General features: G+C 40.2%; 1 protein-coding gene across 1 annotated transcript in view; it reads left to right on the forward strand.

Moving 5' to 3' along the window:
* The window catches only part of LOC123665444 (facilitated trehalose transporter Tret1-like), a 36,814-nt gene that overhangs the window by 13,701 nt on the left and 6,764 nt on the right, over positions 1 to 16,349 (forward strand). Inside the window, exons 4-5 of the mRNA XM_045599749.1 lie at positions 285 to 437; positions 1,405 to 1,528. Coding sequence (XP_045455705.1) covers positions 285 to 437; positions 1,405 to 1,528 — 277 coding nt within the window. The remainder of the gene's footprint in view (positions 1 to 284; positions 438 to 1,404; positions 1,529 to 16,349) is intronic.

Below are 16,349 nucleotides of genomic sequence, written 5' to 3' on the forward strand. Positions count from 1 at the left end.
TAAATACAGGACTGATACTTATAAGTTCCTATAAGGTCCGTACTTAAGTACTTATAAGGTCCGTCCCGGCTTTACACGAGGAATATATTCTTATGATCCCATTATCAGCGACATCGACCAATATCGGAACACGGCAATGTGAGGCTAACGACTGAATAATATTTTGACAGAAAGCAGACATTATTGAGAGTAACCAGTACCTACAAGACCTTTTTTATAAGTAAAATAAAGTCAGAGCGGACACAGCCAATAGCTTTTTTGCTTAAATAAATATTTCTTCACAGACCGTCGGCAACCTACTGGTTTTTGTGCTGGGTGATCTATTGCCGTATCACACTGTACTGTGGATTCTACTGGCAATCCCACTGATACATTTCTGTATCCAACTCAAGCTGCCTGAAACACCCTCCTATCTTATAAAATGTGGCAAAAATGAGGTAAGTTTTATTTAAAAACAAAATTTCAATAATACTATTTGGTAAGAAATATTCAAATTATTTATTTTATTTATACATTATTATATTCGCCAACCCGCAGTGTAGTAACGTGGTGGATAAAGGTCCGATCTTTCTATTACATAAATAATTGTGTTTGCTCGCAAACGAAAAAAAAACCGACTTCAATTACATCGACGAGTAATACAACGTAGATCGACGAAAAAATATTCAAGTAACTACGCGTTATCAAAGATTACTCAAAAAGTAGTTATCAGATCTCGATGAAATTTAAATGTGACTACATGATAATCATCGGCTTTCGATTAAATTAAAAATCATTAAAATCGGTACACCTAGTAAAAAGTTATAGCGGATTTTCAAGAGTTCCCCTCGATTTCTCTAAGATTCCATCATCAGATCCTGGTTTCCTTATCATGGTACTAAGCTTAGGATATCTACTTTCCAACAAAAAAAGAATTATCAAAATCGGTACATCCAGTAGAAAGTTACGCGGTATAATACAACGTAGGTCGACGAAAAAAGCGTCAAGTAAAAACGCATTATTAGATATAGCTCGAAAAGTAGTTGTTAGATCTCAAATAAATTTAAATGGGACCAATTGGCACACACCACCTTTCGATTAAAAGAAAATTTGTCGAAATCGGTCCACCCAGTCAAAAGTTCTGATGTAACATACATAAAAAAAAAAAAAAAAAAAAAAAAAAAAAAATACAGTCGAATTGAGAACCTCCTCCTTTTTTGGAAGTCGGTTAAAAAAGACCTATCCCTGGCAGTAGGGTGTAACGGGCTTAATCGTATACATTATTAAGCAATGCTTAAATATTACTTACTAACTACTAAAACCTTAAATAAGTTAGTTTCAAGATCGTATTTTCTATAAATCCTATAGATTCCAACATTAGTAATTTTTATCAGTATAGCATTTTTTACATTATTTATCTTTCAGGAAACAGCGAAGGTCTTGGGTTGGTTGCGGTCTCTTCCACACACCGACAGTTCCATCAATGAGGAGGTAGACAGGCTAATCATCGAACAGACGGTTGAACCGAAATTCTCACCCAAGTTACTCCGTAAGTATTTACAACTATATTATACGGCCAAAAATGGGCTGATTAGTAGCCCGGTTCCTATATTAAAGAAACTATTCGTTTTGCCTCTCGATTTCGAACATGTCGCCTTTGAAATCGGTTCGTAAGTAAAACGAATAGTTCTTTAACGAACTTTAAAAACAGGAGGTTCAGAATTCGACGTCATCTTTTTTTGTTTTTTTTTTTTTGGAGTTTACTTCCTAAGAAACGATCTTCATAAATCAAAAAAGAAAAAGTATGAAGAAGAAAAAATATGAGAAGTAAAATCTACTGAACGAAAGACCTCATTACGTTTTTGTGAACGCCATCTCAAAGTCTAAAGGCGTAACAACATTTACTAATAACGTCATCTCGTCGTAACGTATCATCGATAGATGGCGTTATTTGCTTCGTTTATTTACCGTTTCATATGGTATTAATCTTTTTTTAGACTAATAAGCCTTTTTTGTGCCTATTTAGACAGTCGATCTGAATAAGTAAACTCCAGTCGTCGTAAACTTAGCAATCGGTAACTTAGGAACTTTTTTTTTTTTTTTTTTTTATTAGGAATCTGGTTTAAATTTACCGACTGCAATTCAATGTATATGTGAAGATCGTTATAAAAAGTTGCATGTCCAGCAATGAAGCTCAGTCATGAATTTTTAACGTACTGTTAGCTTGATATATTAAAAAAATTATATTTCCATAGCTTTCATGTTTAAGAGATCAAATAGTACAGAAATATAGTTTTTAACCTGAACTCATAAATATCTATGTTCTAATCTATAGTCTGTCTTTGCAAGCCTCGAAATAAGATAGGTATATAATTATACCTACGTAAGCGTCTCCTTTAAATATTTTTTTATTTAATATCGCAAATACAGACTGCAAGAAGAATAACACGATTGATTCAAATGATATAAAAAAGCGAAAACTAATACTTATTTGAAACAAAAAATCCAAATATATTGTGTCGTTTGTTTATTCTTGCTTATTTCATTTCTTACAAGTGACTGACTTATGAAATTAAGTCATAGCCAATAACTTACACGCATTACATAATAGCTTAGGGATTTCCTGTTTATCTTTCTCGATATATATTTAAAAAAATCAATATTGTATATTATACAGAGCTGGGCACCGTTAATCAAATGGTTAGCTTCGTTAATCGCTATTCCGCTAATACAAAAATTAGTTTCGTTAAACGTTAAAACGCTACATTTTAGAAGATTTAACGCAAGTTAAAGTTAATCGTTAATCGTTAACATATGACTAAAAAAGCTGCTTATTGCTGCTTATTTAATACCGATAAAGAATGAAGTATAAAAGCAAATTTTTTAATTTGCTTAATGGAAGTTCTCCCTAGTGTGTAAAATATTATTGTAAGCTCTAGTTAAAGAAATAAACTTTATTTTATTTTTTATTTATTAATTATTTTTATAAAACAATAAAATACAGAATGCAAATTTAATTAAATCAATTGATTGATTTAACTAAATTTGCATTCTGTATTTGCAGTTGAACGTCTTTTTTCAACTAAATTTAGCTGTCCGGCACTATGTGCATGTTCCCTTTCATGAACATCAACATATTAAAATTTTCATCAGAAAGAGATGCTCTTTTCGGTGCTAAAATATCTTTTCCCGTTGAAAAAAGACGTTCAACTGCTGCGCTTGAAGGTATTGCCGTGTTATATTTGATAAAAAGATTAATCAAAATCTGGTCTCCAAAGAATGCAGCGTCGTCAAGTGAGTCCTTGGATGGTGTATCTAGCCACATTTTGACTATGCTTTGAGCTTTTGTCTTCAAAGAGTTCTGCCTGCCTTTCCTTGCACTGGGTAACAGTTACCGACTTAAACGTTAACCAGTTGTTACGTGTTAGGGTTCGAAGGATTTGGAGAGAAAGACCTGCTGACTCTTTTCAAGACTTTATTCACAAGCACTAGATCCAACACAAAGCACTAGGTTCAAACACTAAGCACTAAGTTCAAACACTAAGCACTCACGATGGCCTCAGTCGTAGCCAATGTCGTAGGTTTCGCTGGTATCACTCTTGATCACTACTTTTCACTCTTGAAGTCGCCTCGAAGATCGCTCAAACTGAACTCGCTCGCCTACCTGCGGCTATTTATATCGGCCGACACGAGGCCCAGACCATTCTGGAAAGTTCGCGCACTTTTGTTAACGTCCTCTTGACACCTAGATGACCTCCTGATACGCCATCATGTATTTCACGGAGAACATCTGGTACTCTCGTTCTTGGGACAATTATCTGAAGGTGGAACTCTCTGCCGTTAGTCTTCTCCCATTTCCGGTAGAGTATTCCGTTTTGAAGTATCAGACTGTCCCATTGAGCCCAGTACGCCTTAGTGACAGCGCCAGTGGGTGCAACCTCACTCCAGATTGGTTTTACGTTACCCCGTTTCTTCCATGTGATGATGTGCCGAAGGTCGTCATCTCTTTCTTGAGCTTCCCTCATAGCATCATTCTCCCAGATACCCAAAGAACTTGTTCTTGTTAGCTTTAATGTTACTTCATTAGATTCTTGTTTAACACAATGTTTGCAGTCTTCCGAACACGGCCTTCGTGAAAGTGCGTCGGCATTCCCATGCAACTTTCCGCTGCGGTGTTCCGCCTTGATCGCCGTTATCAACATATAAAATGTTTCGCTTTCGACAACATGTAACGGAATCATGTTAGAAATAAAAAAGTTTACTATAAATTTGTCCACTTTGGTTTGAGGTACACCACTACCGGTAGATGCAATACCGAAAGATTCTCCAATGCTCCTCTGACGTATTTTTTTACCTGGATTACTGGTACTTGCAGCGCTATCATCGTCATTTTAATTTTCAGCTTCAACGATTTTCCTCTTAGGCTTGCCCCGATTAGATCCCGCCCTGATAATCTCTTCAAACCGTATGTATTGGGACTCGTGAACTCTCCTCATGTGTTGTTTTAAATTGTTGAGGCTCGATGCATGAACTTTTATTTTTGTTTCTTTAGGCAAGCATCTTTTACACACAAAGAGTATTTATTGTCCCGATTTGGATACAAAATCAACATACTCACTCAAATGTGGCCATGGATTTTCTTCAGTCTCACTGGAATCTGAATCCATGATATTTTTTTAATGATCACACACTTTATTTATAAACTTACACCACACCAACTGCACTGCTCATATAAATACGCAATTTCACAGGAAAAGACAAGAAAACAAAGCAAACACTCGTTAGCTCTTGACCGTAACCGCCGATAATAAGTAATGAAACCAAAACAAAAACAATGTGAAGTGAATTTCATACAGTGCAGTTTTCCCGCTCGCACGCGCCACACCTAAGCTATATTTGTTTCACTCACACCGCGGCACGCACTCCGCGCTGCAAGTGCCGGCGCGCTCGACCAAACTTGTCGAAACCTGTTTTTCCCGCCGCGCGCGGTGCGTACTTCCATTGGGTTAACTGTTAACGGGTCCGTTAACCATTTTATAAGTTAGCTTAAAAGTTAATCCGTTACTCGAAGTGTTAACTTCGTTAATTAACTGTTAACGGATTAACGAGTTAATGCCCAGCTCTGATATTATACATATGTTGACAAGCATTAATTTCACCGATAAACTGATTATTACATACACTTAATCTCAAAAAATCATAATATTTTTTTAAGCGACTTCCAAAAAGGAGGTGGTCATTAATTTGAATGTATTTTTTATTATCTGTTACCTCATGTGGACCCGTTTAAATTTGATCGACATCTGACGAGTACTTTTTGAGTTATCCTTGATAATACTTGTTGCGCTTGCGGTTGCGGGTTCTATCCCCGCACATGACAAACATTTGTATTGGCCATACAGGTGTTTGTCGTGGTCTGGGTGTTTGTGCAGTTGTGAAAGGCTATTAGATCTCTGCTGAAAGTTCCAAATAAAAAACGATGATTGTATGGGAAGTTATTGTAAACTATCTGTGTTATGAACCAAATGTAGCAACACTAAACTATTATATTATCTATGACAGTTAGTATAGTTTACGAAATGGTTTTATCTATGAGCTGTCATTCGTCACCTTTTGAATTTAAAGTTTGCATGGGAGCGGGGCGGGAACTTTGAAGTGAAAAGGCGGTCTTTTTTTTTTTCAAAAATATTTTATTAATTTTATAATTCATTCACTGGAGTTTTTTATAAATAAATACTTATAAATTAATCAAGAGATGGGGAGAAGTAAGAAAAGGAAAAAGAAGGAGGAAGGTAACGCTGAGGACGACTCGTTGAGCTCCGACTCCGAGTCCATAAAATCTGTTGAGCTAACAGACGCCGAAAGGTATGCCCCGTTTCGGGTAGCCGATTACGTGCGGCACTACCCTGAGAACGGGGGTAATTTTGACTATATTGTATTCCTGGAGAGTACAGAGGCTGACAAGCCAATCGGAACAAGAGACATGATGACACTCGCTAATAGCATAAAAAAATATAATAAAGGCGTGAAACAACTAAAACGCATTAATAAAAGTAAAGTTGGAGTTATCTTTGATAGACCTGCTTTTGCTAACGCGGTCTTAGGCAACAAAAAATATCTTGATGGGTACAAACTTAAAGCTTCCCTTCCGGCTGCCGCTACAGAGGTCACTGGGGTAATTTCTCATGTGCCTATAGAATTATCCAATAAAGAAATATATTCAGCTCTAACTAGCACGAAAAATATTATATCTATACGAAGATTTATGCGACGTGTAAGAGAAAATGGAGAAATAAAATTAATCCCCACAAAAACAATTTCTATAACCTTTTCCTGTCCCAATTTACCAGATAGTGTGGACCTCAACAGCTGGCGGTTCGAAGTACGGCAGTACATCCCGCCAGTAAAGCAGTGTCTAAAGTGTTTAAGGTATGGTCATATTGCAAAATTCTGTAAAAATTCACAAAGATGCAGCATTTGTGGCGAAGGTCACAATTTTAAAGATTGTCAGACTCCTTATACTGCAGCCAGTTGCTGTCACTGCTCTGGCAATCACATTGCCATATCCCCTGCATGCCCTGTTAAAAAAGAAAAAATCCAGCTTAACAGAGATAAATTTCAGAAAAAAAGCTTTGTTGATGTTTTAAACAGCTCTCACTTTCCATCATTAAACAAAACTGATCAGTTCTTATCTCTTTTAAATTCCGAAATAATACTCAAATCTATTACAGAAGCTTTAGTAAAACTTATAACACTAAACAAAAATAATGAAATACCTATCTCTTCCCAAAATATTAAAAATGTCCTGCAAGATACATTAAAAAAGGTTACTAATAAATAATTTGTACTTTATGGATACTTTAAATATTGTGCAATGGAATGCTCAGAGTATTCTACACAATCAACATATTTTTAATTATTTCCTTTTGGACAAAAATATTCACATTGCGTTAATTTGTGAGACTTGGTTAAAGCCTTGTCAAAAATTTAAGATACGTCATTACAATGTAATTCGTCTTGATTCAGGAAACACCCACAATGGCGTAGCCATATTAATACATAGCTCTATTTCTTATTCTAAAATTGATACTTTTTATGATGACTCCATTCAAAATGTTGTTGTTCGTATAAAATACTCTAGCAACAAAGAACTTACTATCATAAGCTTTTACAGTCCAACTAATTGCAATCCTGCTTTTTCTAAATCTAAACTAGACAGGTTAATTAAAAGTTTACCAGAACCAATCTTCCTAGCAGGAGATTTTAATGGCCTAAACTCAGCCTGGGGCTGTTCTACTTCTAATTGTCGAGGCAAAGACATTTTAGAGTCTATCAATAACAATAATCTGGTTATACTTAATGACGGAAGTATGACCACTGTTGGTTCGCACATATGGAGACAGAATGCTCTTGACTTAACCATAGTATCACCTTCATTGGCTCTAGAGTGTGACTGGTCAGTACATGACGATCCCTTAGGCAGCTACCACTTTCCTGTAATCACAAAAATTTTACTTAATAACAATCATTACAATGCCACTCCTATTCCCAATAGTAGCTCACTACCCTGCTTCCCTAACCTGAACAACGTTGATTGGAACATTTATAATTTAAATGTCCAACTATTGCTCACTGAATTTTCTCTTGATACACAAGACCCCCTTCATAACTACACAAAATTTACAGATATTTTACACTCAGCACTGTGGAAATCATCTTCTATTTCTAAGCACTCTTTGGTTAATACAGCTTTATCTTCATGCTCTCCTTCTAACTTAAATAAAAAAAAAAAACTTCTTCCTTGGTGGAATTTCAATTGCACCAAAGCCGTATTAAATAGCAAAAACGCTTATTTGACTTTTAAATCTGATCCCACTGAGGCTAATTACATTAATTTTAAAAGACTACAAGCCACCAAAAAATATATTATCAGAAATGAGAGAAGAAACAGTTGGATAAAACTTTGTGAACAATTTAACAGATCGACTCCTATATCAGTCATTTGGACGTATATGCGAAAATTTAACAAAAGCTATTTTCCACCTTCCCATAACAACTCTGACTATTCTTGGATCTTTGATTTTCTCAAAAAATATACTCCAGATACTGTAGAGCCAGCCTTTAATCTTAATTCTTTCTGCCATATTCTTCCTAATCAAAATTTTATTATAAAATCTTTTACCATTGTCGAATTAAATTCTGCTATTTCATCCAGAAAAGACTCTACACCTGGCCTTGACTACATTTCATATAAAATGCTTAAACACCTGTCTTCTCAATCTAAACTAATTTTATTAAATATCCTGAATCTTCTTTGGGAGCATAATCTTATTCCTATGGATTGGAAGGTTGATTGTTTAGTACCTATCTTAAAACCCAACAAGGACAAGTTTAACTTTGATTCATATAGACCTATAGCATTGACTTCTTGCATGGGAAAAATATTTGAACAACTTTTAAAACAAAGATTGGAACATTTCATAGAGTCTAATCATATTTTACCTTCTAATCAGTTTGGTTTTAGAAGAGGCAGGTCTTCAAGGGAGAGCATTGCTCACTTACATCTTGATATTTATAATGCTATACAATCAAAGCAAGCTCTCGCTGGAGTTTTCTTCGATGTAGTTGGAGCCTTTAATAATATTAACCATCATATTCTATCCACGGAATTAGCTGCGATTGGTTTACCTGTAAAAGTTATACAATGGATTTTTAATTTTTTGCACAGTAGGAAGGTATTTGTTAAGTATAATAATAGACTTATTGGTCCAAGGCTTTCTCATAAAGGTACATGTCAAGGTAGCATTTTGAGTCCATTGATTTTCACACTTTATATACATAGATTAAACTTAATTCTAGGCTCTCATATATACAATTTACAGTTTGCTGATGATTTGGTAGTCTATTGTTCTAGCAATAATATAACTACCCTAAATCTTAAGTTAAACGAAGCTTTAGTTAAATTAAATTCTTATTTTAATTATCTTGCATTGGACATTAGCTTTGAAAAGTCTAAAGTCATAGTTTTTAATAAAGTAGGGTCTGAAAGAATTAAAATAAACTATAATAATATATCTCTTCTTATCACAAATGAAGTTAAATTTTTAGGTGTTATATTCATGAATAACTTATCATGGAACAAATATGTAGACCACATAGTTGATAGAGCTCTTAAGGCTCTTAATATTTTAAAGTCTCTTGCAAAAACATATTGGGGTTCTGATCCAAAAATCCTTCTTACCCTATATAAATCTCTTGTACGCAGTCATTTTGAATATGGATTTCTATGTTTTTCTGCTAATGACAAGTTGGTTAACAAATTAAATATTATTCAAAATCACAGCCTGAGACTTATCACTGGCGCCATGAAAACAACCCCAATTAATTCGTTACAGGTCGAGTGCAACATTTCCCCTTTACACCTTAGATTTAAATATTTGAAATACTGTTTTTTGCTAAAACTGTTTTCCATTAGTAATCATCCTCTAATTAAAAAGCTTAATTACTTACATAGTAAATATCCTGTAAATGCTCCATTAACTTCTAATAACCCATTTATTCTCTTCGAATATTCATTCATGTTAAATCTAAATAACCAACACAAAATACACAGTTCTAGCAATTGGATGTGTTACGAAAAGGAGTTTGACTGTCTTATTAATCAAATCGATATTATTATTGACCATAAGCTAAAAGAGCGCCAGGAAGTTTACAACCTCATAGCACAATACTCTGATAAGTTCAAACAAGTTTACACAGATGGATCAAAAAATGATATAAATGTTTCCATGGCCTATTATGTACCTCATCTGAAGTTTGGCCAAGGCGTCAGATTGAAAAAGGAGATATCAATATTTACAGCTGAAGCTCTAGCAATTACTGCTGCCCTAGAATTCATTAAAAAACAAACTAATCAATATTGGCTGATCATTACTGACAGTATGAGCGTTCTAAAGGCTTTAGATAATTATCAATTCAGTGCTAATACAAACTTCATCATTTTAGAAATAAGACATCTCCTTTATCAACTATCCAGAAGAAACTACAACATCAAATTATTGTGGACACCTTCACATATAGGAGTAAGGGGAAATGAACATGTGGACTTTCTGGCACGTTCAATTGTTGACAGTGACAGCGGCAGCCCTGTTGATGAGAATGTTGCCGTACCATACACTGATCTATTAGTTGCTATTAAATCAAAAATCCTATCTGATTGGCGTGATCTTTGGCGACAAACTTTGTTAAGAAAAGGATCTTGGTATGCTCAGATAAATCAAGATATTGGAAAAAGTCCTTGGTTTACTAAATCGCATCAACATAGAAGCAGAAAATATTATACAATACTATGCCGCTTGAGATTTGGACATTGCAGATTTAATGCACATTTGAATCGTATGCGTATCATCTCATCGCCCGTTTGCCCACATTGCACCAACAACTCTACACAGTCTTTAGATCACATATTTTTTGAATGCTCCGCTTTTAATCTGGAACGCCTCTTATTTATAGCCAACTTGTTATCAACTTCTGGACCAAAAAATGTCCCGCGCAATACACAAGATTTATTGACTAATTTGGATAACTATACTAGTATATTTGAATTTATTTGCAATACTATCAATGATATTTGAAACAGGATCAGGACCTTCATTCATCGGATGTGAAATTTTATTTTGATATTTCAGGCTTCGGCCTATTACAGACTTGGTTTCGACCTCGCCTATCACTTATAGACAAAGAAGAGTAGACGAAAATATGAAATTTCAGACTTGGTTTCGGCCTTACTCTACCAGTCATCGAATCAGAAGAACAATAAAGTTACTTCAGACTTGGCTCCGGCCTTTTGATATATCAGAACGAAACTTACAAATTCAGACTAGGCTGTATGGATTATAGTCCTTTGCCTTTCCCTATTGGGGATAAATTTTAAAACAACATTAAAGTTTGCATCGTTTTTCCGGTCTCCGTATAAAGTTACGCTTTTGTTTGTACTTGTTCGTTCTCGCGAAAAATTATCGCCTTTTGTTGATCGAACCATCCTTTGTTGTTTGAAGTAATTTAATTGTTAATAGCAAATTGTATTCCTTGTATTCCTTGTTGAATTATTGTGAAAAACGTGAGTGAACTACGCCTAACAACGGCCATTTTGATTGCTGGTTCCTGCTTCAGCCCGCCACTTCAGTTAAGTATAATTGATTAGCATTAGACGTAATGATTGGCCAATTATAGTTTGATGTTAATTAAGTTATACCTGGCGAGGCTTCACCGAACAGTATTCAGTGAAACTAAGGTAGGATTTTTATTTAAGACATTAAGTGTTAGCTCTGCGTACTGCAGACAATTGTTCGTCCCGTTCGTACCTGAGATCACGCTTCCACTCGTTTTCAATATACTCCAGGTCGGACGTAACAAGTTTTGGTAGCAGAGCGTGGTTAACTTATTGTTGCTCAGTTTATTATATTGTATGAATAAGTTAGGTCACAATTTGTTTAATTCTTTCTTTATTAAAATATTATATTTAGATACTTAAGGTCTAATATTTGGATTTGAGTTAATAACAGCTGTTATCTTATGCTTTATTGAAGGTTAATTTCTTATAAATACTCTTGTTTGTTAGTATAAGATTAGAAATAGCTGTTTAAATGGGTATTTATCAGTAAATTCATTAATTTGTTGAGTAAATTATGTTATTGCTTTGAATCTAGTTTGTTGAAATATTAGATTAAAAAACTTAGTTTTAATTTTTTCTTGTATTATTACTGAAGTTATTTAAGATTTGATACTTGATTTCAATTCAGTGATAGCAGTTGTTTCATTGGAATTAATTTGATTATTGTTTGTTGTTACTGTTGTTATATCTGTGCCTTTGAAGATGACTTCGACCGCGGTCACCATGGTCCGTGAATCTTGTTCAGGAATCACAGCTCAACTGAGATGGTTCAGTTCAGCGGTCGCCTTGGTGAATAGGGAAGACCGCACGGAGGCCTTAATAGACAGGTACGAGAAATGCCCGGCTCGACTTGAACAGGTCGAGACTCTGTACCAGCGCCTCCTTCTGCACCTTGACGATGTGCCAATGGAGTCGCTTCCGAAGGAGCGACGGGAGCAAGTCCACGAGGACTACGTCCAAATTTTGGGCCTCGCCGATGAAATCTCCCAACGCGCCCGGGAGATCTTAGCCTCGCGCGCCGGAGTACCGCCTACAAGGGCCTCTTTGAAGACTCCCGTGGGCCTTTTGACCCGACTGCCTAACCTGGATCTCCCCCATTTCGATGGTCGACTCGACGCGTGGATGGGTTTCATCGGCCTGTTCGAAAGCCTTGTGGACTCTAGGGAGGATTTGAGCCTGTCCCAAAAGCTGGCCTACCTGCTCTCAGTGCTGGATGGAGAGGCAAGAGAATTGGTGCAGCACCTCCCGATTTGTGAAGGGAGCTATGCGGTCGCGCGGTCATTACTCACCAAGCGCTACCAAAACCAGCGCTGCCTGGCCGATGCTCATATCGACCAGATAATGGACATTCCTGTCGTGAGTAATACCGCCCAGTTGAGGACCAAGATGCTTAACCCCCTCGTTGCAGCTACCAATGCTCTTAGCCGCTTGGGCCTGCCGGTTGACCAGTCGTCATACTGGTTGGTGCGTATTATGCTCAAGCGGTTGCCGGTGTCCCTGAGAGCACGTTTTGAACAGGCGCACACTAGGGATGAGGCATCTCCTCTCCCTAGTTATGAGCAATTGTTGGCGTTCCTGGAGAATGAGTGTCGCATGGGCGACGTTATGGATGCGCCGGTGGGACTATCAAGCTCCGGACCCACCAACAAACGGCGCACTGCTCAAATGGCGCCAAAGGGAAGGGCGTCCCCCCGCTTTGCAGTCGCGCAGGCTGCGCGACCGGTCTGCCGGTTCTGTAAGTCCCGGGGGCACCGAACGATGCAGTGCCCGGACTTTGTAGCGTTGCATGTGGCCTCTCGTAGGCGGATTGCTAAGGCCCGAGGCTGGTGTTTCTCCTGCCTGGGGGACCACTTTCAGCGCGCTTGCCCCGACATGCACCCGTGTCCTGTTTGTGGAGGGCAACATTTAAAGGTGCTGTGCGCCAACGCAAATGGCCGCCGCGACCACCCGGGGTCGCCTTCGGGCGGGTATGAGAGCGGACACCGGGCTCAGTCCCGCAATTTGGAGTCCGGCTCACCTCCCCCCCGCCACGCAGATTGTGCTGCTGTGGATCGCCGACATGATTCGGCGCGCAGCCCCACGGGCGGGTATGGAAGGGGGCCTCGGGTTCAATCCCGCACCTTTGTGCCCCGTTCGCCCTCACCGCACCCTCGTGACCAATCACGGTCACCTCCAGTCATTTACCACGATTACCGTGACGCACGTCCGGTACGATTGCCGTCCCCCCCTCTGGCGGAGCGTTCCCGTTTGGAGCCGCGCAACCCTCAGTACGGACGCTCCCGGCGCTACGAACCGCCGACTATGGCTCGTGGCAGTCGCCATCGAGAGGAGGGCGAGTTTAAACCACTCCCTCGTTTTGACGTGCCGTCCCGGGACAGCGGCGATAGATCGCCGCCACGCCAACATTAGGATGTTGGCGTCTGCCCCCGCTATGCACCACCCCCTTTTGAGACCGTCCTCTTGCCCACGGCCTATGTCCGGGTCTGGGGACGGACGGGCGCCTCGGTTGTAGTCCGAGCAATATTGGACACAGGCTCACAAGGGTGCATAGCCTCGTCTTGGTTGGTGGGGCAGACTGGCCTGAATATTAAAAGGTATTCAGATGTAATAAGAGGTGTCGGGAACGCCCCTGTAACCACGGTTGAGGGCCACGTTTCGTTTGAGTTCTCGCCCTCAAATTCTCCACGCCCGACGCTGAGATCGTCGGCCATTGTGATGGAGAACATCTTGGGCAGTCACCCGCAAGTTCGGTTGTCTGCGGATGCGGTAAAATTGACCGCCGATTTGGACTTGGCTGACCCTAAATTCGACCTACCTGGCACGGTCGATTTGTTGCTTGGCGCTGATGTACTGGGCAAAATATTACTCGGTAAGGATCGTGTTTTGCAGCCAGGTGGCTTAGTAGCCCTCCGGACCATATTTGGGTTCGCATTGATGGGGCCTGTATTGAGGGCTCCCCCTCCTGCTGAACCTGGAACGGCTTTGATGGTGGGCTCCGCCCTCTCTGACGCCGTGCAGAGATTTTGGGAAGTGGAAGAGCCACCACAAGCACCCCGCTCTGATCCGGAACACGAGGAGTGTGAACGGTTCTACAAGAGCAACACTAGTTATCTTCGTTCTGGCCGGATCATGACAAGATTGCCATTTCTTGCCGTACGACCGCCCCTTGGCGACTCGCGGCCTACTGCAGAGAAGCGTTTATTGGCAATGGAGCGCCGCATGAGCAGGGACCCGCTACTTAAACAGAAATACATTGACTTCATGCGGGAGTATGAGAATTTGGGACACATGTCTGTGTCAAAACTTGACTGGCGCTCGACGGAGCATTTTTTCCTCCCGCATCATGCTGTGATAAAGCCGTCAAGTGGCAAGCTGCGCACAGTATTTGATGGTTCTGCGCAGACCACATCGGGAGTGTCCTTGAACCAGTGTCTTCATTCTGGTCCCAAATTGCTTAAGGACCTTTGTGACGTCATCACGCGGTTTCGGCGTCACCAATTCGTTTTCGTAGCTGACATCAAGATGATGTTCAGGCAAACGGTAATCCACCCTGATGATCGTCGATACCAGCTGATATTGTGGCGGGAAAACCCGCAAGATCCCATACTTGTCTACGAACTCAACACGAACACATACGGGCTGCGGTCTAGCCCCTTTTTGGCCATACGTTCGCTTTGGGAGCTCGCAGATCGAGAGCGTATGTCGTTTCCTCGCGCAGCCGCCATTTTGAAGGAGGACCTATATGTTGATGACATATGCACTGGTGCGTCCACGGAGAGAGAGGCTCTCCTTTTGCGTGACGAATTGATTGGCATCCTAGCCTCCGCAGGATATGAATTGCGTAAATGGATCTCCAACTTACCTGCGCTCTTGGATGGGCTACCTGATGACCACCAGCAGGATCCTCACCTATTTGAGAACCGTGACAATCCTACCATGATGACAGTCCTTGGAATACAGTACAGACCAGTCCAGGACATCTTCACGTTCAACGTCGATTTGGATTCGCCTCGCACTTGGACGAAACGGCTGGTTCTGTCGACTGTCGCGAGAACGTTTGATCCCAATGGTTGGATATGCCCAGTCATATTCTGGGCCAAATGCTTCCTGCAGAGACTTTGGACTGCAGGTCTTGGATGGGACGAGCCACTCCGCGAAGCTATTTTGAAGGACTGGCTCCTGTTTGCTTCCTCATTGCCTGCTATCAATATGATATCGTTGCCCCGTGCTATGCTTCCACCAGGGAAGCATACAGCGTCCCTTCATGGGTTTTCGGACGCTTCGGAACGTGGGTACGCAGCAGCCGTATATTTGCGCACCGTGACCATGGATGGTCAAGTGAAGGTGTCATTGGTCATGGCGAAGAGCAAGGTCGCGCCTCTTCGAACTACCTTGACAATTCCCAAGCTAGAGTTGTCAGGGGCGGCCCTTCTTGCTCGCCTCTTGAATCACGTCATGTCCACCTTGTGCCCGTCAGTTAACATTGAGACAGTCTATGCATGGACTGACAGTCAAATTGTCCTATGTTGGCTGAAGACGTCAGTCCACACCTTAGAGGTGTTTGTTGCAAATCGGGTCTCTCAGATCCAGAAATCGGAAACCCCGTTAATCTGGAGGCATGTGCCTGGCGAAGTCAACCCTGCTGATTGCGCATCACGGGGATGTATGGCCCCCTTTTTGGTTGAGCACTCCCTGTGGTGGGGACCTGAGTGGTTGACCAGGTCAGAATCTAATTGGCCGCGAACACCGGCCTTGGATACTGTCACATTGCCTGGGTTGCGAACCCTTGCGATTGAACGGCGGGACCATCCGTTCGACCCAGATTTCCTAATGAATCGCTACAGCTCATTAGACAAATTACTGGGGGTCACCGCTTGGATCAAGCGCTTCACCAGAAATTGTAGACACCCACAGAACAAATGCTTGGAGGCGTTCTTATCGCCACAAGAGCTCCAGGATGCTCTTCTTCATTGGGTTCGTTCTGTGCAAGAAGAGAACTTTGAAAATGAGATTGATATTTTGAGAAAAGGCAAATGTAAGCTGTCTGGAGCCATTTGCAAACTGAACCCCTTTTTGGACAGTGCGGGTCTTTTGCGAGTCGGAGGGCGTCTAAGGAACGCAAACCTCCCGTATGGAGCTCGTCATCCCCTCCTGTTGCCCAAAAGTGGCCACTTAGTGAGTTTGTTGGTGACTGATC

The sequence above is a fragment of the Melitaea cinxia genome, chromosome 24 (genome assembly GCF_905220565.1).
Source record: "Melitaea cinxia chromosome 24, ilMelCinx1.1, whole genome shotgun sequence".
NCBI lineage: Eukaryota > Metazoa > Arthropoda > Insecta > Lepidoptera > Nymphalidae > Melitaea > Melitaea cinxia.